We start from the raw sequence: 22,654 nt of genomic DNA, 5'->3' as shown, positions 1-22,654 counted from the left end.
ATTCGATTCGAGATTCTTTCGATCCGAACTTTTTTCCCTTTTAAGATATCGGAGCGTTCTTTAGAAGCATATGAGTGGAATGTATTGAACTTTTGACCCCTCTGCTGTGGTCCCTTTTGGAATGCAAATTTAGGTCTTTAAATTATTTTAGTTTTACGACGGTTATGATTGCCTATAGAAATTAAAAAATAATGAATGCATATGACAGTTGAAATTTATGACTACTTGTAGGTAGGAACTATTTGTAAATAACTATCTACTGCCTTTTTTATACTCTTTAATATGCATCTTTCGCGAGTGGGTAGTCGCAATGATTCATCGTTAAAGCTCTCCGCCATCGCTATCATAATATTCTAATAAGAGACACATTTCTGAGATAGGTTCATACAGTCTTTATAGGAAAAGTGAATAAGAATTCACAAAGATGCAACTCATCTCCAAATAATTTCAAGGTATAGAAAAAGTCTTCACGAGTTTATAACCAAAAAAAGATAATAATTCCTCGCTTTTCGTAGCGAAAGCTGTTTATTTCGCACGATACTTTGCTCGTAGCTACCAAAAAGTGTTTCCCTCTCGAAGCAAAAGCATTTATTCAGTGGCAACGCAATACGATTTTCCATGTAGAGGCTTGGAGCCTAGAGCCAGTGGAATTTTATTTACACTACGCACCCACATGTGGAATGCATATAGGAGCGACATAGGAACGACAACACGTGCCTAAAAAAGAGGTGAAGAATGCTAGGCTCGTCCATTGAGGAGCTAGTTTCCACATTTACACGCGGTGCCTAATCGGACGACCGGCTTCGAAAGAAGAAAACGAAGACAAAGGCCGACTCTCCTCGCGCGCGTTTCTCCCTAACCCTTGCGTGTATGCAGAGGGGAAAGAGGATCGGAGGTAAGGAAAGAGAGGAAAAGAGCAGAGAAACGGGGCTGACGAGGAGAAAGGTGTTACGACACATCCTCGGTCGTTATCTCATCCCCCCTCCTAAAAGGCACCTGATAACGCACCAGCTGTACGGGCTTCCACGCAGGCCACTGCGTTACTTTCACGTTGCATTCACAACGCACGTCCATTCTCCCCGTTCGAGTTTGATTAATGGAAGTATCGAGCCGTTCTTTGAATAAACCCCGCGTTATCGATGCGCGTTATCGCCGCGATTCGAGCTCCTCCCAACTCACCCAACGATTTCGTTTCTCCAGCACGTTCCATCGCGAAATCGGACGTCGCGTACGTGAGTGCCAAGTTGTCTGGGATACCTCGATAGTCACGTATACGGTAATAATTACGCGGCTACGTATCGGTAATCAGACACTTCGGCCGAAGGAACTTCAAGACGTGAAGACCGCTCGAGGGTGCAAGAAATCGGCGAGCTTCCGCGTGCTTTCGACGCGAATCAGTCGTTGCTGCGTTTAAGGAAGTCTTCTCTGGTATTTTTTTTAGAAAGTGTTAGAGATAGCTTGCTCAGAGCGTACTATATGTATACTTATGTAGGTTTGGTAATTTTGCAAATTGTGAGAGGATAATATATCCGTTATGCTACGTTTACATTAGACAACCTAGTCGATCAACCCAAAGTCGATTCAAGCTATCGTTCCAACTTGGTTGAATTGAGTTTACCCGAACAACTTGGATCAACTTCAAGTTGACAGTCGGTTTTACGAACAAACGTAGCCTAATGTAAACGTGGTATCAATAATAAAATTATAAAATAATACTGAAAGAGAGGATGGAGAAAAAATACTTATCCAAAATTAAGGACGTAAGAATATTCGTGTTAAGTACACAGAAGTTGGTCATAACTGAGACCACAAGAAGAAAGATTATAAAAATAGTAAACGCTTTAACCAAAGTAGATATTATTACAAATTACATAACATCATTAATTTTTCAAATTTCAATTTAACACGATAGGAATACCGTTCCAAGGTTTCAGACATTAAAAAAATATTTAAAAAAGAAAGAAGGAGAAATCGATCCCCCTGCAACTGTAGACGAGAAGACCTTCTTAAAGTGTTTCTTCGAGGATCGTTAACCGACTCGCGTGGACAGGTGGAGGCTGTAGAATTCCACAGTGAAAGGAATCGAGATTAGATGCTATATAGAAATGAATGTCGCGGATCCACAGGACTCGACGGTTTCCAGTCAGATAAAGGTCGGATGTATACCTTTGATCCGCGTCCCTTTGAGGGACGACTGAATGGACGGAGGTGGGGTGACACTTCAGTTTCACAGTGGTTGTCCCACTGCCCTTGTGTGCGGTAGAAAAATTAGCTAGATTGTTTTTTCTCTCCTTTCCGCACCCTCTCCCTCTTCCTCTCTACCGACCACGAGCTGCGTTTTGAACGCTCAACCAAGGCCGGAATCACTGGAGGACGAGGACGCGAAGGGCGCGTTTACATCGAGTTTTCCGTTTCCGAGGTATCCATCGATCCCTCCGCGAACGAGTTTTGTAACCCAATCAAAACTTTCCTCCGCACGGTAATAAAGTCCCTCGTGGGGTTACCTCGGTATTTCTCGATCAGGTGAAACGTTTCACGTTGGAGAGCGGATGAATTAAAGAATGCGGTCTCACGACGAAAATATGTTGCTGTACACTTGTAGCCATATTTACCATTTCCAGGAATTATTTAAAGCGTACGCGTTCTATTTTAATGTTTTTGTACCCTACTCAGATTATCGGTTTGCAAAACGTTTAAAAAACTGAGCTATTATCACCTGAAAAGCTATTACTTTAACATTTCAGTACAATTAGTAGTAAATACTACTGTAATAGTAATACATAGGGACACAGAAATATTTTACCAGAGATCCTCAAACCCAATAACAATTACCGAAGTAGTAAAAGAGCAAGATTCTGCCATTGCTATACACTTGAGTAATTAATAATCATCACCCAAAAATCACAAGTGATTTCAAACCGATTCTTTAAAAAATTTAGGTACGTACCTACTTCTCTTAGTTCCGTCAGTTCCCTATCAAACCGACGCGACAATATATTTGACACATAAAAAATGAGCTATAAACGCGCGAATCGATCTTATAAAACACAACGTGCCTCTTTAGGAGCACAGCGCCGATAAATTTTGAGGCCACAACGGAGCCACTGTGCAACGCAGGAGATTCCAGAGCCGAATGAAAAAGCCTAGAGACAAAGTCGCAAGAAAAGCCAGTCCTCCAACTCGCAGGCCATCTATGTCCGCGGTCGGAAGATGGACTCCGCTTTTAAGGCCGTTACGAATAGCTCGAAACAATGCCATCGGGGCCGGAGGGGCTCTGGGAACGCGACAGGGAAAAGAAACAGGCGAGCGAGCGCGGTCGTCATCGATGATGTCGCGTCCTTCCCGGAGGTCGGTCCACGTGATGGAACGCGGAAGCGTGCGCCTAGAAAGACGTCCATCGGCCTCCGTGCTTCTGTCACCGTCGTTTTACCTCCCGCCGCGTTTCTGCGATTTTCATGGTTTCTTGCGAACGCGCGCGCGAGGACGGTTCCAGCGGCGGCGAGTCGCAAAAACGGTTCGGTTACAGTCGCAACCAATCGTTTCCGGGGAAAATCGAATCGAGAGAGAGAGAGAGAGAGAGAGAGAGAGAGAGAGAGAGAGAGAGAGGCAACCGCCGAACGCGTCATCGCGTAATTCGCCCCTGATCGATAAATCTGCAGGGTGTGGGGGGCAGTTTTTACGGTCGTTTTTTCCCCAGCCGTTTCGCGATCGACACAGCTCGGGGTCGTTTATCAAATTCGTCGTCGGTGGTTCTGGTCGCGCGAAAGCGTTTTTAATTAGCCGCGACTGTGCGCGAAGAAAAGGGGACGAGCACGGGAGTGAGCAGCTGGGTGGCGGAAAAGCGGAGGAAAGAAGGGAAAAATTCGACTCGTTATCCAGCGCGATAACGGGCCGACGAGGGGAGAGAGGCGCGGATGGAGAAAGGAAATCGATACTAGAGAAGGAGAGAGAGAGGGAGAGAGCGAGGGTGAGAGAGAAAGGTCGACGGATGAAAGTAAAGAGAGGGAGTGAAAGGCAGGGAGAAGCGAACTCGCGCTCGTTTCTCCTTACTCGTTAGTCACGGCCTCGTCTTTATGAATGGGTTCGCTCGTGGCTTACGAGGAATCGTACTATCTCTACTACCGCCACTTTCTCGCCCTCTCTTTCTCGCTTCCTTTTTCCTCTTGCTCCACCTCTCACTCTCTCCCGCCCTCTTCCGCTCTCTTTCCCTTTCTCTAACGGGGTGTCAGACAGCGTCCTTCTCGAGGGGGTTACTGCAAACCCTTACACAGAGGCGGCGACAATGGAAGGCGGCCGCGAATCGATCGTATTACCTCGCAACCGCCGCCGCGTCCGGCGTCGTCGTTGGCGTCCTCCCTGCCGGCGTCTATGTACGAAAGCGCGCTTAATCTCGAGGAAAGATCGTTGGAATTACTAAACGACCAATATCTCGATAAAATTTTGCCAAAATTCGAAGACAGGAGTGGTCAAACTAATTTTCCCGATTTAATCCTCGCTCGAGCTACCCACCACCGTTTCAACAACAAAGAAACTGTTTCGGTCTCTAGGAACCCTGGAAAAAGAAACTCCTGTGTCAAGGAAGAGCTTCCCATAGGAATAGGGAGAGAATAAGTATCCCGATACGCGATATAATCTGTCCATCTCTCAAGATCGTTCGGCTATTTTTTCACGTAATCAACGAGCCGGAATATCGCGGCGCAAGACTGCTTCCCTCTCGACAGGGCGCGGCTGATTCTCGATCGCGCTTCCTCCGCGACGGGAAGACGGCGAAGGAGGCGAACGAGGCGAAGACGACTCGGAGAGGGGTCGAAGGGCGAGGGGAGACGGCTGGAAACGGATGGATGCGGTAGGGTGTGGAGGAGCGGCACGCCGTGGCGGAGGGTGCTTTTATCATTCGTATCGCGGGCCTATTTTCGAGCCAGAAGCCTTTTGCCTCTTCTGGAGGCCTTCGTTGCTTCTCTGTAACGCGAGAACCCGGGGAGGAACGGGAACAGAGTAACGTTGCCGCATTACACGGACGTGAAAGAGAATAAGAAATCGAAGGGGGACAAGGCGGGGAGAGGAGAAGGGGTCTATGGTTGCGAGCGGAGACGAGGGAGGTCTGGATGGTATTCGAGGAATGTCATGTAATAATCGGGCCGCCATTCGACCGTCCGTTTTGACGACAGGCGGCGCCACCGCTCGGTTCGACTCGTCTTGCTCGCCCCCAGGACAGGGGGTGAACTTGGGGGCTCGCTTCGAGAGCCAACGATCGGGGGATAACGAACTTTCGAGACGATTAGATCGAAAATTGCAACCGCTGGATAAGCTCGATGCTACTGGGGCGATTTCGTTTGTTTAATTGATAACGACTCGATCGACTTTTAATCTGCTGAGGTCTCACGACGCGGGCAACGTCGGACAACTGTTCAACTATGTCTGGGGCACGGGTTGAACTTCGCTCTATTATTACACAAACTGTTTCGGAACTATAGGCGCAAAGTTAACACTTTATGAGGCGCATAAATCAAAGGAAACATATAGGCACGTCTGTCGGCGATCTCATTTAAGTTTACGCCTATAGTTCTAAAACATATCCATAGATTTTCATAAGTGGACCGTTACATGGAAAGCAAAATTGTGGGAGAACGAGCTGCTCGAATTATTTATGACACTATTACCATAATGGGCTTTATATGTTGCGTATTTTGATTGTATCGCAAAGTTGTCCGATAATAGTCACGATTTTCCTCTCTAGTTACAGATATTGAAATTTTCCAATTCCCAAACATTCAATATTGAAACTCTCAAATCCTCAAATATTCCAATATTGAATTTCCAAATTTTCAAAATTCTTCTTCCTATTTCAATTTTTGAGTTCCAATTTCTGGAACCGAAACTACATCAAGCACTTTTATAAATTCTGTACCTAAGAGCCAATGCGTCCCAAGTTCCTTTTTGTTATTTTTCAGGAGAGCCGAAAGACAAATGCAATTACCCATTTCTTAACATAGTATTTGAAGTAGTCTGTATTATTAAATTTCCTTCACTTATGTCGTAACTGAACTAAATTTGTATTATTCTAATAAAACGAAGAGAAAGCAATAAGATTCTATAGAAAACATAATTTAAAAAAAAAATGGACTTGAATTAGTCTAGCTCTGAGGTACAGAATTCTTCTCGAGTCTCCTTACTGTACAAACATGCACAGTAAACCTTACAATTTACGAAAGTGTCCCATTTCTATAATCTAATAATACTGAACCCATTCTACCCCAGCATCCAAAAGCAGAAAACTAGATCAAACCGAGGTAACAACCGATCCCGAAGCAATCGATACAGAGTGACAATGAGCACGGTTAAGATCGCGAGGATGACAAAGAGATCGCTAACGAGTGGCGGCGTTCTCAACGAAAAAGTTCCAGAACGATATTCATGCCCCTCCGTGACCTTTGACTATGCTGCTCCCGTCCGAGGGAAGAAGAAAGGGAGGGGAAAAAAGCATCCTGTAGTCTCGAGGCAGAGACAGGTCGGTGCCGGAGGAGACGCGTATCGTTCGCCGCATCCGGTCTTGAGATTCGATTCACGCGGGCCGAGAATGCGCTCTCGTAGGCTCCGAATGCGAATTTAATAAAGAGAATAAATCATTTTAATGTAACGCGCCGGCACGTCGCTACGGAGCGAAGGGGTGACGAGGTATTAAGGGGATAGTGAAATTCAACGATGAGAGAGAGAGAGAGAGAGAGAGAGAGAGAGAAGATGAAAAAACCGGTATTTTTGCGTCGAGCACGGAGGGGTGCATTTCGTTGCGATTATAAAAGCCGGGCAACCCCCGGTGTGTCTAGACGACGTGGCCTCCTATCAAAAACAGACCACCGAACTGAAAAGGCTGAAAGGGCAAGGAACTCCTCACAATGCCAAGAAATTAAAGTTTCTCTGTATATCCACCTATATACTCGTCCTGTGCCTCTTCCTCTCCCTTTTTCCAGGTCTCTCTCTCTCTCTCTCTCTCTCTCTCTCTCTCTCTCTCTCTCTCTCTCTCTCTCATCCATCTCTCCTATCCTCTTCGACCGACGTCGACGTCGTGCCCGGGTGCAGGAAGGAAAAAGAAAGAACGAGATCACTTTGCCGATAAACGCAAACAGAATGGGGAGCAACGTACGCGCCGGTTAAAGAGACTGCTCTCTTTCTTCGCGGCAAATGTTTCGCAAGGACTCGCAGAATTCGTAACCTGTTGGAGTTCGATCGATCGCGTCGCGTCTGCTTCGGTAATCAGCCCCCCGAGATTTTAGTCCCACGAAGCCGTGTGGAACTCGACGCGCTATCTAAATTACAGAAAGCTGAACCATAAGTAAGAGAGGAATTTAGTACAGTTTCCTCGTCTCACGGATCACTGACTAGTTCATAGTGAGGTATGTATTCATAGCCTAGTTTAATCACAGTGTAAAAGGTGAAATTATCGATATTACTTATGTCAATATATAACATAATATTTAACAATAGTAACTGACTTTGATACGTATAAATGTCATGTATTAGAGGAATGATCTCGAGAGATTCTAAAGCAAAAACTACGATCAGTTTCATCAGCTACTGGTGTCGACTTAAACGTGAAGATTTACTTGATTTGCGGTTTTTCGCATTACTAGCAGACACTAGCATGTACAAATACATTAAACACTAAAAATTGCAGACAATACTGTACAATCTACTTGACGAAATTACATATCTATATCTTCTCGTTTCAGAGCTTTTTACAATTCATAATAAACAGAGCTTGAATATGAATACATAAAAGACTACACATAAAAATTGTGTCGGAGGTTCATTCCAGGGAAAAGAAAGAAAACCGATAAACGATTTTAACGTCTGAAAGAACGTAAGAAAACCATCAAATAATTCGTGTGCACTTACATAAAAATATTTGTAAATTCATCAAATAGATACAGGTAATTTTTTTATAAGAGATATTTTCATTAGTGACAGTCATTGCAAATAAGTTAGTTGTATAAATTGTACGCCAATTTTGAAGCCCAATCTAGATATATTCTTGCTAATTCACCGTTTACCAAACACAATTTCTACGCCCCGATAATTATGTGTCAAATTCGAGGGCTCTTTGTGCCTAGCCAAGAATTACAGGGCAACTCGAAAATACGACGGTATTGTTGCGCGAATCAAAAGAAGGATTCATTGATATCCGAGAAACGTACGTGTCCCAGCTAGCTGTCACAGCCAGTCACCGAATAATTTGCATAATCGCGACTGATTACTAACGTTTATCCGTGGCCCTGGTGCCCGTCGCCATATGTCAGTCTTCGAAAAAACTCGAACATTTCTCTCTCGAGTCTCATCGACGATTCATCCCCGTTCGCGGTAGCTTACTCACGAAACCACGCGCAATCGTTATCGGCTGTTCAAAACAAATCAGCTGTGATCCACCGACCTCTCTACTTCACTTCGCTCCTCCACATCAGGGAAACTATTTTCTAAGAAACGTGACTCGACCAAGATTACCCGAAATGAATGATCGAACGACAAAGATCGTAAAAAGAAATCGTCCGCTGAGACGACAGTCGAGTCGACGATATCGGATCGGAAGTATGAATCAGGAAGCAGCGTGTCACGTGCTGCTTTTGAACGTCATCAAATAGGATACGGCTAGCGATGAATCGCAAAGGATTACTCACGTAAAAGGAACCTGAGCGAGGTTATCAGTAAACATCTACTATTGTGTGCTATCTGGTGAGCAACCGAAAATTAGGTGTTCCTAGAATCTGAATTATAGCAAGTGAATAATGTGTTCACGTTCGGTGATCTCAACGATACCACGAACTGATCGCGATTGTCACGAACACGAAATTCCTGAGGCGAGTTTGGGATGCATGCAATACGTGTTGCTTAGAAAATGAAGCGGTTCGAATGTTTTTCTATGTGGCAGCTAGAGCTGATAAACAACCTCCGGAATGCTAGATAAAACTGAATATGGTTAGCGAGTCGTGTAGGGGAACAAGGAAAAAAGGTAGATGTTCTAGATTGGTAAAACGTTGAGTTTATCAGTTCTCAGGGTCCAGCGCGTGCCGATAAGCTTTCACGTATTACGTTATTTCACAAATACGTCGTAATTTTAATTTCATTTCCGTGTCCATTTCTGCTCAGAAAAGTTTTGTTAAAAGAAAGAAAGAAAAGTAAAGGGCTCAAGTGTTCAGTCTACCATGGAATGCTATATCGAGAGTTAATAATTTGGTTCGGTTTTGTGCGCGACAGATGGCACTAGTAAATAGCTGGAAGTCGAAAGATCAGTAACCCCGATAGGCGAATAACCGCGCATTAGCTCTTTGTTTACTTCGGCCCTTCAGAATGCTTTCACGCCATTCAATTTAGTCGCATTTCGGTTTCCATGATATTTACGTACATAGATACACTTGCCACGTGGTTGAATGAACGAGAAAACAGAACCCAGGGACAAAAAAGACCGTTTCAATACCCCGAAACAATGCTTTTGAAAACAATATCAATTTCCCATAGTAACAAAATTTCCCCATACACAGAGGATCGACAACAATATCAAGAATCAAATGAAGACAAATTTACTTACATTAGCCATTAGAATAGGACATCTCGTCTGACAATGTTACACAGTCGTCAAATATAGTAGCATGTCGTCACTCGTGCACTAAGGCCAGAGGTCGAAACACGGACATACTCGTGCAACATTGAAGAATGCATGGTATTTCGTTTGGCGAAGTAAATTTCACGGAAAAGTTCCACGAAAAACGTGGAACAATACACGAGGACGCAAAGCAGCCGCGTGCCCTTTTTCTGTTTTCTCCTTTTTTTTCCCAGACTGCGGTCGAGGTAAACACAGCGCGGCACGTTTCGTGGCGCCCCCTAACCGATAAAACGCCATCGAGTTCGCTCTCGTGTCTCTCGCTCGCGCATGTGAGAATCACGGCGTGACATACGGCTCGCAGTCAAACTGCAACGTGACACCCGTCGAAAGGTGTCGGAGGTACGCTGTCATGGGGCGGCGATAACGCCGACGAGGCGACCTAACCTCGAAATTCGCCGAGATAAATCGTATTTGATAGGCGAACGCGAGTTTGCGACCACGCCACCGCCACGCACGCCAGACACTGGCATGCTTCGGATGGTGGGGCCACCGTGCCGAACGGCCGACCCCTTCCGCGCACATTTACAAACGACAAAAATGCGTATCTGAGTGGGTACTCACCCTCGTCGGAATCGTCCACGTCCTCTCTCGTCATGTTGGGTATATCTGAAACCCACAAACACCACGGGTTAGCTGAAAATCCCTCGTGTTTTCGGGCAGCCTCGTTCGATCCACAGGCACTCACTCACCCTCCATGTTGTAACAAACTGCGACGCGCTCTGACGGCCACGCGTTTAACAAGCTCGAATCGAGAGATCGTTTCCTCAATGATTGTCGGGGATATCGATATCGGCAATTTTGATTCTCGTTCCAACGCTAACGGTCCAATTTTTAAATTTGCCACGCTTAGAATACGTACGTGTCTGCCTCAGAGTACAGCTATTCCAAATTGTTCTTGAGAGTTAAATTTAATATTCAATTTTTAAATTTAATATAGGAAGTTCTGAATTAATCTGTTTAAAAACAAATTGTAAGATATTTTTGTGATGTCCAATTTTTTAAATTTCGATATAAAGTCATTGCTCCATGGTTCGAATTCCACTTTCATTGTCAGTCCTACTGTATTCTTGTTAAAACACTGAACAATCGAAATTTTGAAAATCAAGATACGCAATATTCAATTAATCGGGGTTCTACTGTGTTATATAAAACTAAAAGTTAAAATACATTAACTCTCGAGAACAGTTATTGTAGAAAACTCAGGTAAACACGTATCGTTAATATGGAAGTTATTTGTTTACGTGGTTTGTGTGAATGTTTTATTTCATTGGAGAAGAAAGGAGTTGATCGAGAATGAAACATTGCAGTTAGGAGTAATATATTTAAGTTCCATCGAGGGTGGTGAGTGAATTTGTTTTATACTTACTGTAATATTGAGGTAGCATTAAGTGGACATATAGGATATGAAACGTACGTGTAATGGTGGAAGATTTGGTTTTATTTTTCGAAATTCTGAATGGCTGAGTTTGTAGAATACACTAACTGAAAATGTAAAATGGATTGTATGTAAACAGACTATTATAAAGCAATTATTCTGGTTTGGTATGCAGATAGAAAAAATATATAGAATGAGGCTTATATATTTAGTAGGTAGACTAGTATTCTAAAAGATAGGAAAGATAGGAAATTTTTTTTGCGAATGAAAATCATTTTCATAGAAAAGTTTTGCAAAGTTATACATATGACAACATTTTATGTCTTCACAAGAATATAAGCTTATATTCATGTATATATATATGTGTGTATATATATATGCTTTTTCAATATATACTACAAGATAGTATTTTACAGTTCCCTAAGATAAATCTTATATTATAGCGCAAATTCACTTACTTGCTTGTCTGTAGTGACAAATACAGGTAATGCAGACTTTCATAATTTAAGAGAGAAGAACTTCAAGTTCATGGACACAATAGTTTCTACATATTTGTGAACCAGTCACAAACATTAAATTGGAAATATACAACGTACACTGTTGATAATTTAAATGTAAATTGCGAATATTATTCTGTTTTTACTGTCTATAGTGTAAAAAAAATATGTAAATTTTATTTTATTATTTTACGTTAAACGTGTAATTAAATGCAAACTGCGCGTAGGTAAAACCTAGGGGATATTGTTTGCACAGCCAGTACATGTACCATGATATTTCTCTGTGTTTCCAATTTAGAACACAATAATTTGTATAGTATATTTACATAGTCAAAAACAACTTTCAGAATAATACATCGCAACGTCGTGATGCATTTTAATACGTTTTTGCTTTCTGCGACTGATTCGTAGTCCTTCTCTTGATTAAAAATACTGTATTGTAAAGAAAGAAATGCACAGAATAGTAGAATTGTATCCAATGCGTAATGCATACGGCATGTTGAGGTTGCGATTATTTTGTGATAGTTCCTGAGAAATGTGTAATATGAAAACAGTAATGGAAGAGTATTAGGAAATGCTGGTATGCATATAAGGTGTCATGTATTATCAAGAGCTACTTCTTCAATTGTAGCCCTGCACATTGGGCACTCTTCCAGGTGATTCGAACACGTTTGGCAAAATCCTCTGAAAGATTATTTCATTTAGTTTTCTCTGAATGATTAGAATGAATGAATGAATGATAATTTTGAAAGATAATATATATTACCTATGATTGCACGGAAGTAATCTCACTGAAGCTCTTTGGTCAAAACACAATGTACACGAATCTTCTCTAACACTAAGTTTTCTTAGTTGGTCTAAATATATGTGTCTAGGAAGCACAACCTTATCTTCAGGTTTCAAAGCAGCATAATCATTGAAGTATTTATATTCTCGGTCAAAAGGGGGATATTTAAAGGGTGCATTTCCAAAATTAAAAAGACATTGTTGAAATGACATAAAACTAGCTGCTGCAAAGAATCCAGATCTAAAAGATTTTTAATGTACCTTCATTATTTTATTTATTTAACACAAAGGAAACTTTTTATTGTTAGTGCAAAAACAAAAGTATACATACCTTACTGTTTTGAAAATTTCAACACATGGTCTGAGTGGTATACCATTTAGAGAGAACACTATTTCTAATTTATTCAAATCTAACAAACAACCCAAAATATCACCAGCCTTCCAACATGGTCTTTCATGATGTTTTTCACCTTTTGCATTATACCAAATCAGTCTACGACATCCATCATAGGACAAAGAGAATTCATCATCACCTATGCCATATCCTTCCTACAATATTAAAACAATATAAATAAAGATGTTTCATAAATTCTAATTACGGTAAATTAACGATGTAATATTTTACATGATTCAGGAATGTACTATTCTTTGTAGCCCATCCAATTTGCATCACTCCTGTTGTTATTATAAGAGTTTCATAGTACCAAATACCCGAATCTACTTGAAATGTACACCGCACACTTTCAAATGAGTATGCATCACATCGAGCCTAAAAATTTAATTAAAGTGATGGCAAAAGATTATAAAACACGTATTAAAGTATGTATTTTAAACTTACTTCCAAACCATTAGGTGATATCTTCAGGTACGCGCTCACATCTTTTGTATTTAGCATGACATTAATACCAGTCATGTCAACAGTATCATGAGAATACTTTCTACCATCCATTAAAACTAAAATAACGAAGATATTTACTCCTATTTTTTAAGTATTTTGTTATCATATTTAATATAAATTATAAACACTTACATAAATTATCTAAACACCACTGTGCACAGAAACCTACTTGACGTCGTACATAGTGAGTTTCTGTGGCCCATTTTTCCAATTCTAATAATGGATTAGGTTTTTCTGCCATTAGACGTTTTTTGATAGTTATTTTATTTTCACCTATAAAAATATAAAATTATTGTAATTGTGTATTTAGTATTTTTATTTCAAGTATTTGCATGAGCTACAATAATTAAGACTTACTTGTCTGCGCAAATTTTTCCAAAGTTATCAAAGAATATAATACTACGTAAGGGTCAACATCTTCACTCTGAAATGATAAATAAAATTGAAATTGAGACTGAAATGACATTTTAAAGAATATTTTTAACACTTATTATAATTATACTTATAAAATACACATACAAGATTAGAGATGAGATAATTTAAAGTTGCATCAGATAACATTGCAATGCTACTAGGACCAGCTAATTTTTCTGCTATACAACCCAATACCACACAGATATTACGCTGCTGAGTTGCACTGGTTTGATCTTTTCCAAGTTTCTGATATAATTGGAACATGCCTGACAATGTTAGGACTGATTCCTGAAAAAATAATATAGTTGTAATAATGTTCTAACATTGTAACAATATTTGTGAAAGTGCAATTTTACCTTAGAGGGTAATGGACAATCATCCAACAGAAGCGTAATAACTGAGGGGCCTAGTGGGTTATGCATGGGAATAACATTAACCATTGAAATGACTACTTGTATCCATCCATCTTCTTTATCAGCAATTGCATGCAATTTTAACATAGCAGGTGGTGGTTCTTGCTCACTAAATATAAATGAAAGATTCACAAAAAATGTAATGCTAATATAAGTAAAAGCTTAAACATATAATAATTCATAATTCATAATACTCACTTATCAACAAGAGAACCAACAACACTAAGTGTTTCAAGTACCAATTTATCAATATTTGCAGAACTTGGAAACTTTAAACCCCTACAAGTTACATTATCAGATGCAACTGTGCCTACACTTGATTCTGGTAATACAGTATTTTCAACTTCTGCATGGTTCTGTCCATTATATGCTTGAAGTTCTTCTAGCGTATCTTTGCACAAGCAACAGCCCATTCTCACAATATTTATAATAGTAGTCTTAGAAGTTTTCTATCATTCATGCGTTTCTATTTACACATTCTAATAGAGAATGTTTTTAACGAAACTCAGAAGCATTTGTTTAAAAAGAACAATATATAGTATACACAATTTTACATGCACATGTATATCCATAAAGGCTGAGCTTTTACATAAAATACTAAGCTTTGTTATAATATACATTAAAAATATATCACAAAATGACAAGATCCATCACGATTAATTAAAACTTCTGTTCACATTCTTATTTATTTTCTTCTCTTTCTTTTCCATTCAAACAGATAGATAAATGTAATTCCAACCAAAATGTGTAATAATTAATAATCAGCTCAGAGTTAATAATTTATTTTTATTACAGTAGTTTATCTGAAAGTAGGTCAAAATGAGTAATTCCTTCAAAATAATTTACAGGTCTATTTACTTAAATGCACATACTTGTTTGAGAGCTGTCATTTGGTTATGTTTTCATAAAAGTACAGGCGTGTTGTTTTATTCTTTATGAATTTTTTCGAATCGCATATTTCATGCAGTGGTTCAGCACAATGCATCTATGTTACTTTTTCCCGAATATGTAGAGTAGTTAAGCATAATTATGCGCCTTAAATCGTGTTTTCTAGGTTATGTTCTTGATAATCTTCAAAACAGTAATCTCAGCATAATAGGATGCGCGCACTATAGTATCTTTTACGTGAGGTGATCAATTCTACATCATATATAAGATAAACTTTTCCACGTCACGATATCATTTGCTTTCTCTGTTCACCTAAAAAATCTCTTAGACGTGAAAATATTTTTAATACATCGTTTAATTATTTTCTACGTACTCTGATAGCTTTCTCCATTAAAACTATAAGAAAATACAAAACTTCATATAACTATATATGTAATTAATAGTTTCGTGGAATGATAAACTTACTTTAAAGGTAGATAAAATGTAGACATATTTTTAAAAATATTGATAAGAATAACGTAAAGATAGAATACGAACAGAATATGAAACCTTTCATCTTGTACTCATAAAATGAATTCTATCGGCTATATTCTATCAAACTGTTTAACAAGAACTTAAATTTAGAAATAATAAAACATATTTTTAACAAAGAGAAAGTTCATTGAACAATATTATACTTTTTTAATTATCAATTTATTCAAGTGATAGATAAAAGATAGATGAATAATCTTTTTCCATCGCACATACTACGTAACTTCCTTAATTCATGTATAACAATGATATAAGGAGTTCAGAGTTATAAATCTCTTTTTGTATTTCACTTAGTACATAAGTATATTGAATTAACAGAATTGTAAATATTAATGAAAATGTTCATTTGAAATGGGACCGCCATATCGAAGGATAATCTGCGTTAAAACGATAACGCATATCGAAAGAATCGAAATCGCAAGCCAGTCGCGGTCCGTCTGGTACTTTCAAGACAAATTTCTTTACATACATCAAAGACGGATCTTCGGCCGTTTTCGATTATTACAAAAATAATACGTTATTAAGTTATCCGTCGCCTGTGGATTTGAATCCACAGGTCACACAAATAAACACTTTGATACAAATCATCGAACGACCCTTTTTATAAACCGTGCGATGCAATCACATGGGGATGGCAGGAGAATGTGAACGATCAATAGTAGTATTACGAAAATGAATTGGTGATTCGTACGCTGAAAATTTTGTGCACAACATGGTGTTTGGGGACCACGACAGGTTGCTGCCCGAGCCGGAGAATTACGTGAAATGTTTCTATGACCTCTTTAAAAGCATCGCCGAGGCCCAGAGGTGCGAAACGCGTATAACCTCCCTCGAGCTTTGTTTACTTGACGCTTTTGGCGGTGACTTCATCTGTCATTTATCAAACAATAATAATTATGACAAAAGCCCTAATAACTTATTCTTCTTTTGCCCATTATTGTTCAGAAACTAACAGAATATATGATATCTACTTGCGCCCTTTCAAGTAACCTAAAATAATTTGTTTATTAAAATCAGCTTATGTTTAAGAGATTGTCAGTTTGACAGTTCTCACGTATATAGGACAATGATTTTCCAAATATATTATTCTTAATATTATCAGTTATTTAACGTGAAATTTGAGAACTTAAATTAATATGTACAAAATTTGTAATATTTAGAAATGATATGTATTCAATATTTTTCTTTCTTAATACCACAAATTTTTATAAATAAAATTTATTGTTATATGATGGAAATAGTAAATAGTAAAAATTTTAATTTTCAGAAATAGGGAAGAATGGAGAAAATGTAAAAAAAATAAGTCTATACGAAAGAGAGATAAAAAAAAGGTATTGCTTATTATTTTTATAGATATGTACCTTCTGGAATGCTTTTTAACTTATGTTTTTGATATGTTTAGATTGATTTAAATGGAGATTTGAATTACAATAATCCACCAGAAATAGAATTATCTTGCAATGCTTCTGCATTTGCTGTATTCGCTAGTGTTAGAAGTGCTATTCTGGAGAGGCATGCTAGGACAACAAGTGAAGTATATAGAGCATCCAATTGCAATTCTCCACCACCGCCAGAACTTAGTGAAACTATTGATACGGAAAGTGATGAGGAAGATAGGATATCAGCTATACAGAGCTTACCAAAGGTAATAACAAAAAATGTGTTACATACATCGTAGGAATTGTGTCTCAACTTAAATATCGATAGATTGTAGGTATTGGTTTAAGAAGTGTTTTCACGTTGATGCGGGAAAGTAGAACAATTGAACCTCTTTTGTGTACAAAAGCACTGTCTGCTCTATTGGATATATTACAAGGGCAATTACCTGAAGGCCTCAAATCTGAACCAGATGATGTTATTGGTAAAGTGCACATAATTGTTCTCTTTGAATATTGTTTTTATTGTTCTTCGTTTTTACAAGTTTTCAATTCTCTACAGATCCACTTTTTGATCTGTTACTGGATCTTGCAACTTCACATGGCCCTGAATCTGCAGCAGCAAATGATGGCAGTCACTTGACAGCTGTTGCTTGTGCTTGTTTATTGAGTCTTGTGGTTGTTAGAGGTGATACTGGTCGTTTGTTAGCAGCAATAGCTGCATTACTCATGTGCCCCAGAGCATTAGCAGTTCAAAATATTCAAGTAAGTGTCCCTTCAAAATATATAATAATTTATTTCACTTCTTCTGAATTTTGTAAGATGTATGTGTTATAGATGCCATGTGTATTGACATCCTTACAAAGAAGTGTACAAGCTGTGTTGCTTGGTAAACTTGCACGACCAGACTGGATTACATATGGAGTTCCTAAATGTTCTAAGATTTATACCTCTACACTTAAGTTACCAAATGAAATAAGTAATATAATATTAAATGGGAGAAGCTTTGTGAGTGATGGAAAGTACCTGTATTTGCATACAAGTAGAGGATTATTAAAGATTGGTAGTGGTCATGGGGGAACTATTTGGGGTCATGTGTATATTCAGAAGACAGACTTCTATCCTACAGAAACGGGTTGGCTTGGTTATGCAAATGTTAGTTACATATTAATTTTTAACATTAAGTCTTAATGAACGTTCGTTTAATATCTCGACTTTTTCAGAATACTCTGTATTTTAAGTGTACACCCAGGAAACAAAGTGAATTATTAATAATCGATGCAGAAACACTTGCGGTCACAGGAATTGCTGTTTTAGAAGGACGTGATTGGTCAGCTTCTGTTATGTTTTCTGATGGTGAATGTTTGGGAATGATAACAGCTGGAAAAGATGTAAGTCATTGATATTATAGGCTTTGTTAAAACTTAATATTTCAGTCTTTCACATTAATATTCATTTTCTATTGTAGGATGGTTTTGTAGTGAGAACAATAAATACATTAAGTAATCCAGTAACAGTCGCGTCAGAGTTGCCATTAAAATTAGCAAGAAAATGTGTAGATGTTTTTGGATATGCTGCTTTTGACGAAGAACAGGCTGTTCATACATTAAATCCAGGCTGTGATGATGAAATTGCTACAGTAACAGCTGGAAAAGAATTTGGTTTATTGAAAACTGTGTCTGGTAAAGTAAGTAGCAAACTATTTTTTACTCCATGATACATTGTACTGAAGTACAACGATGTATTTTATATTATACTTTAAGGTACTGTATACTGGGAAAGGGACATGTCTTGGTATGAAAACTAATACAAGGCCTAACAGATGGGTAGAATTAACCCTTGGAAAAGGACCAAGGGTCGTCAATTTTGCAGCTGGTCATGATGGCCAACATGCCATTATAATTATGGAAGATGGTTCAGTACTGTTTATCGGTACCACCAGACTTGGAGAAGACGGTGATATTAGTGAGTACAAGAATACGTGAACATTTGTAAGATTTAATATTTTCATAAAAATCATATATGCTTTTTATTCTTAGGCAAAGTTCGGAGGCAACCTAAACCAGAGAAACCAAAAAAGATAGCAAAAGTAGAAGGACAATTTATTATAGATGCTGCCTGCAATAATGGGACGACTGCTCTAGTCACAAAGGAGGGTTCTTTATTAATGTTTGGCAAGGATACTTTGCACAGTGATCCAGTATCTGGAATAGTTACTGACCTTAAAGATGTCAGTGTTGTTCACGTTTCATTAGGAAAAGCACATGCTGCAGCATTAACTAATAAAGGTCATTTATATACATTTGGAATCAATAATAAAGGACAGTGTGGTAGAGATTTCTCAACAGCTCATACTATAAATAAGGATACCACAGTAGTTGCTATGGAAATGGGTACAGCTGAAGATGAACTTCTAGTAACAGAAGAAGGTAATTAACTTTTTTATAAAGCAATTAGATGTTTATGTTTCGTAAAAAAAATTAATACTGTTACCTATACTTAGAAGGTGCAGAACTTTCTGAAGACTGGGAAGAAACAAGAGGGATGTGTCCTCCAGGACAACATCAATGGAGGCATCGTGTTTGTATGGTTTGCACAGTTTGTCGAGAGTGCACCGGTTACAGTATATCGTGTTTGACTAGTATACGACCGGATCGAAATCCTGGCCAGTACGTACCTTGAGAACGCTTTGTACAGGTGACGTTTTATATATAGTACAAGAGATTTATATTCTTCCTTTTCAGGGAATGTGGATGTGGGGAAGGTGACAGTGGGTGTGCTGAGTGTGGCTGCTGTCGTACCTGTGCGAGAAAAAGTTGAGAGCGAATTTAATTTTAAATTACGTTGATATTAATTGAAGTTTATGTATACTATTTACACTATATTTTAGGTAGAACAAGTTCAAATTTTCGAGAGTACTTACGAAGACGACTGGGAGAGCTAAGACAGAGACAAAGAATCAAGGCAGGCCCAAGCACAGCAAAGTATGGAATGAAGATGAAAGGTCCGAATAATCAAAGATTGGGTAGATGTCTGCGTAAAATAGGTGTACCGTGTATAAATGTTCAAATAAAATGTAACTATGCAACATTAAATGTAACAATGAATTTTTTATGATACAGCTGGACCAAGTGTGGCACAAAAGAGTTCTGCTGGGAAAATGGCATTGGGATTAAGTAGTAATTTAATGGCTGAAGAAGGAGTTGGAGGAAGTTATATTGAACGAGGCGATGCAGCAAGAATTGCTAGTATACCACCAGCTAGAGTTCCTATACCTAACGATAGTCCAGTAGTACAAGTATCATGCGGATTGCATCACACAGGTACAGTATAGAATTATTTTATACTTTTTTGAGTAAATCTATAAAATGAAGTATTTTAATTATGTATTTTATGCAGTGGTACTTCTACAAAATGGTGAAGTTTATACATTTGGAAGCAACATATACGGACAATTAGGTGTGGGAAACTTAATGCCACAAGCCGGACCAGTTCATGTTAAATTACCAGGAATAGCTACACAAGTTGCTGCTGGAAGTAATCATACCGTAGTTCTCACATCAAAGGGCGAAGTGTTTACGTTTGGAGCATATCTAGTTTGTATTGTTTAGAAAACTTAAATAGCGTAGGACATTAATTATAATATTTTTATATGAATATTTCTTGCACATAGAAAGGACAATTGGGCATAAATTGGTGGAATGTACAAAACGAATCTTCAAATACTACTTCTCAAGCTAGTCGTCTATCTGATAGGACTCATCATCTGTGGTACGGTTGTCCAAATCTAGTTCCGAATATTGGTCCACGATGGGGCAGGCGGGCAACATGGATTGGTGCAACTGGAGATCAGACTTATGTCAAAATTGATGAAATAAATTCTATTAGTTTAACAAGGAGTACTGTTATGGCAAATAAAAATTGCATAAGTATGTCCTTTGTAAATTATCGTTTCATTATTACCATGTTGCAAGTATATTTAACTATAAAAAATTGTTTCAGTTTTAATTCCACATCAAAATGATCACTCGAATTCCTTCAAATGTTTAGTCATAAGCAAACGGGATGGCACGTGTAATAGTTACAGCGGGACAGATCAAGTTGACTTCAATAATTGTGCAACATGTTTAGATCCGTTATATAATGTAATTTGGACTTTTAATCCGTCAAATAGCGAAATAAGTTTATATAATATTATATTAACGGAAGCCAGAACGATTCCTGGTTTGGAAGTTTCCATTTTGAGTCCAGGTTTGGCCCTGCCAGTAGTATCAAATTGTTTTGTAACGCGTTCACAAGCTGCAATGCATTTGTTGGGTTGTCTGGATACCCTAACACAAGCACAAGACGAAAATTTATCTATAATTGAAGAAAACGAATGCAATCAAGCAACACACGGCAAAGTATACAGTCGCGAAGACTTCCTTACAGTCAATAGATTTGAAAGTGCGTATAAAACGGATAGACATAAATATTCTTCATTACTATGGTTAATTGATATCTACGTATTTTTAGGTCATGGTGGTGGTTGGGGCTATTCTGCTCATTCAATCGAGGCTATCAGGTTTATACCCGATACTGACATTTTGCTAGGAGGATATGGTTTATTTGGAGGTCGAGGAGAATATACAGCAAAAATAAAGGTAAATACTGAGCATTATGCGATTTAATTTCAACGAATTGTATGAATTAACAATAAGTGTAATGTTAAAAATCTTTCAAGCTTTTTGATATTGGAATGGGTGGAGGAGATCAAGAAAATGATGGCGAACTTCTAGCAGAATCCGAAGAAATACCGTATGAATGTGGACCGCGACAGAAATATTCTATTTTGTTTGATGAACCAATTTCTTTGCAAGCATATAGATGGTATGTTGCATGGGCCAAAGTCAGCGGACCTTCTAGTGATTGCGGATCTGGTGGACAAGGAATGGTCACCACCGAAGATGAGTTAGTGAAATTGATAATTTCGATTAGAACTAACCGAAATGTAGAATGCATTATGATATTAATAATTTTTTCAGAGTCACGTTCTTTTTCAAATCTTCCAAAAGATCTAATAATGGTACAGACGTAAACGCTGGGCAAATTCCACAATTATTGTATCGGATTGTTACTCCCGAAAATCAAACTCCTAATAGGCAGAGAGATCAAGTTGAACCAGTTTATGTATTAAAAAGAGACTTCAGTAGAACAGTTACCAAAGTATGTATCTAGTTTATTTGCTATTACAACTAGAAAGAATGTCAAAAGATTACCGTATGTAATATATATTTGTTCTAGGAATGTTTTCAGTCATTAATATCTCTTCTTCAATGGAGTTGGAATACATTAAAAGCTGCATTGAATGATTCTGTGTCTCATACTAATTCTTCATCTCATACAGTACTTGAAATGGAACGTTTGGTTTACATTAGCAAAGCTAGTTTACGATTACTGAGGACCTATACCAATGAAATTTATCCAAATCAAGGTATGTGATGAATTTTGTCCTAAAATTTCGTATTATATTTTAATATTATTTAACTGATTATAATAATTTGCAGTCGTAAAAAAAACTCCACCTGAATCAGTACGCCTAGCAGAGTGCATAGGTGAAGTGCGTGCGCTTTTACATCAAATTTTATCCGACACTGTACCATTAACTACAAAATCCAAAGGAAAAACGCGATCGAGTAAAAATGCCATAAACAATAAATTGACAAACAGTATATTAGATGAATGTCATAGAACATTCGTAGCTTGTTACCATGCGTTTTATCCTACAGCATATTTAAAGTGGTCGTCTTTGTGTGAACTGTTATCTGAAATGGATAGAGTAAGT

General features: G+C 38.4%; 3 protein-coding genes across 4 annotated transcripts in view; 1 reads left to right on the top strand and 2 right to left on the bottom strand.

Moving 5' to 3' along the window:
* Positions 1-10,357, bottom strand: part of LOC143187366 (serine/threonine-protein phosphatase 4 regulatory subunit 1) — a 146,145-nt gene extending 135,788 nt beyond the window's left edge. Inside the window, exon 1 of one of the 2 annotated variants that reach the window (XM_076391543.1) lies at positions 10,214-10,357. In XM_076391543.1, the coding sequence (XP_076247658.1) occupies positions 10,214-10,247 (34 nt within the window). In that variant the 5' untranslated portion in view covers positions 10,248-10,357. The remainder of the gene's footprint in view (positions 1-10,213) is intronic. The other variant, XM_076391535.1, reaches the window with a different exon arrangement.
* Positions 10,358-12,070: 1,713 nt separating this feature from the next.
* On the bottom strand, positions 12,071-14,457 carry LOC143185404 (RING finger and SPRY domain-containing protein 1). Its single transcript, XM_076388372.1, has 10 exons — positions 14,234-14,457; positions 13,979-14,144; positions 13,728-13,910; positions 13,566-13,632; positions 13,341-13,481; positions 13,149-13,264; positions 12,936-13,079; positions 12,642-12,859; positions 12,291-12,551; positions 12,071-12,208 (listed from the first exon to the last, which is right to left on the bottom strand). The coding sequence occupies exons 1-10, from the start codon at positions 14,446-14,448 to the stop codon at positions 12,121-12,123; spliced, it is 1,599 nt and encodes a 532-aa protein (XP_076244487.1). The 5' UTR covers positions 14,449-14,457; the 3' UTR covers positions 12,071-12,120.
* Positions 14,458-15,965: 1,508 nt separating this feature from the next.
* The window catches only part of Hiw (MYC binding protein highwire), a 224,811-nt gene continuing 218,122 nt past the window's right edge, over positions 15,966-22,654 (top strand). The window contains exons 1-22 of the mRNA XM_076389373.1: positions 15,966-16,261; positions 16,722-16,785; positions 16,857-17,099; positions 17,162-17,315; positions 17,393-17,595; positions 17,668-17,985; positions 18,054-18,221; positions 18,299-18,517; positions 18,594-18,795; positions 18,870-19,259; positions 19,334-19,499; positions 19,575-19,645; positions 19,721-19,834; positions 19,953-20,153; positions 20,230-20,426; positions 20,504-20,759; positions 20,833-21,276; positions 21,346-21,473; positions 21,554-21,780; positions 21,855-22,035; positions 22,114-22,303; positions 22,377-22,648. Of these exons, the coding sequence (XP_076245488.1) occupies positions 16,167-16,261; positions 16,722-16,785; positions 16,857-17,099; positions 17,162-17,315; positions 17,393-17,595; positions 17,668-17,985; positions 18,054-18,221; positions 18,299-18,517; positions 18,594-18,795; positions 18,870-19,259; positions 19,334-19,499; positions 19,575-19,645; positions 19,721-19,834; positions 19,953-20,153; positions 20,230-20,426; positions 20,504-20,759; positions 20,833-21,276; positions 21,346-21,473; positions 21,554-21,780; positions 21,855-22,035; positions 22,114-22,303; positions 22,377-22,648 (4,503 nt within the window). The 5' untranslated portion in view covers positions 15,966-16,166. The remainder of the gene's footprint in view (positions 16,262-16,721; positions 16,786-16,856; positions 17,100-17,161; positions 17,316-17,392; positions 17,596-17,667; positions 17,986-18,053; positions 18,222-18,298; positions 18,518-18,593; positions 18,796-18,869; positions 19,260-19,333; positions 19,500-19,574; positions 19,646-19,720; positions 19,835-19,952; positions 20,154-20,229; positions 20,427-20,503; positions 20,760-20,832; positions 21,277-21,345; positions 21,474-21,553; positions 21,781-21,854; positions 22,036-22,113; positions 22,304-22,376; positions 22,649-22,654) is intronic.

The sequence above is a fragment of the Calliopsis andreniformis genome, chromosome 2 (genome assembly GCF_051401765.1).
Source record: "Calliopsis andreniformis isolate RMS-2024a chromosome 2, iyCalAndr_principal, whole genome shotgun sequence".
Taxonomy (NCBI): domain Eukaryota; kingdom Metazoa; phylum Arthropoda; class Insecta; order Hymenoptera; family Andrenidae; genus Calliopsis; species Calliopsis andreniformis.
Note: the sequence above shows the minus strand (reverse complement) of the source record. Positions and strands in the feature narration are given on the sequence as shown.

What these genes read in the sequence shown, in the direction of transcription:
- LOC143185404 (XM_076388372.1), bottom strand. Translation starts at nt 14,448, where the DNA reads ATGGGCTGTTGCTTGTGCAAAGATACGCTAGAAGAACTTCAAGCATAT. An exon ending in ATTGTCCATTACCCTCTAAG is followed by an intron (nt 13,911 to 13,978) that starts GTAAAATTGCAC and finishes TTATTTTTTCAG; the next exon opens with GAATCAGTCCTAACATTGTC. An exon ending in ATAGTACATTCCTGAATCAT is followed by an intron (nt 12,860 to 12,935) that starts GTAAAATATTAC and finishes TTAATATTGTAG; the next exon opens with GAAGGATATGGCATAGGTGA.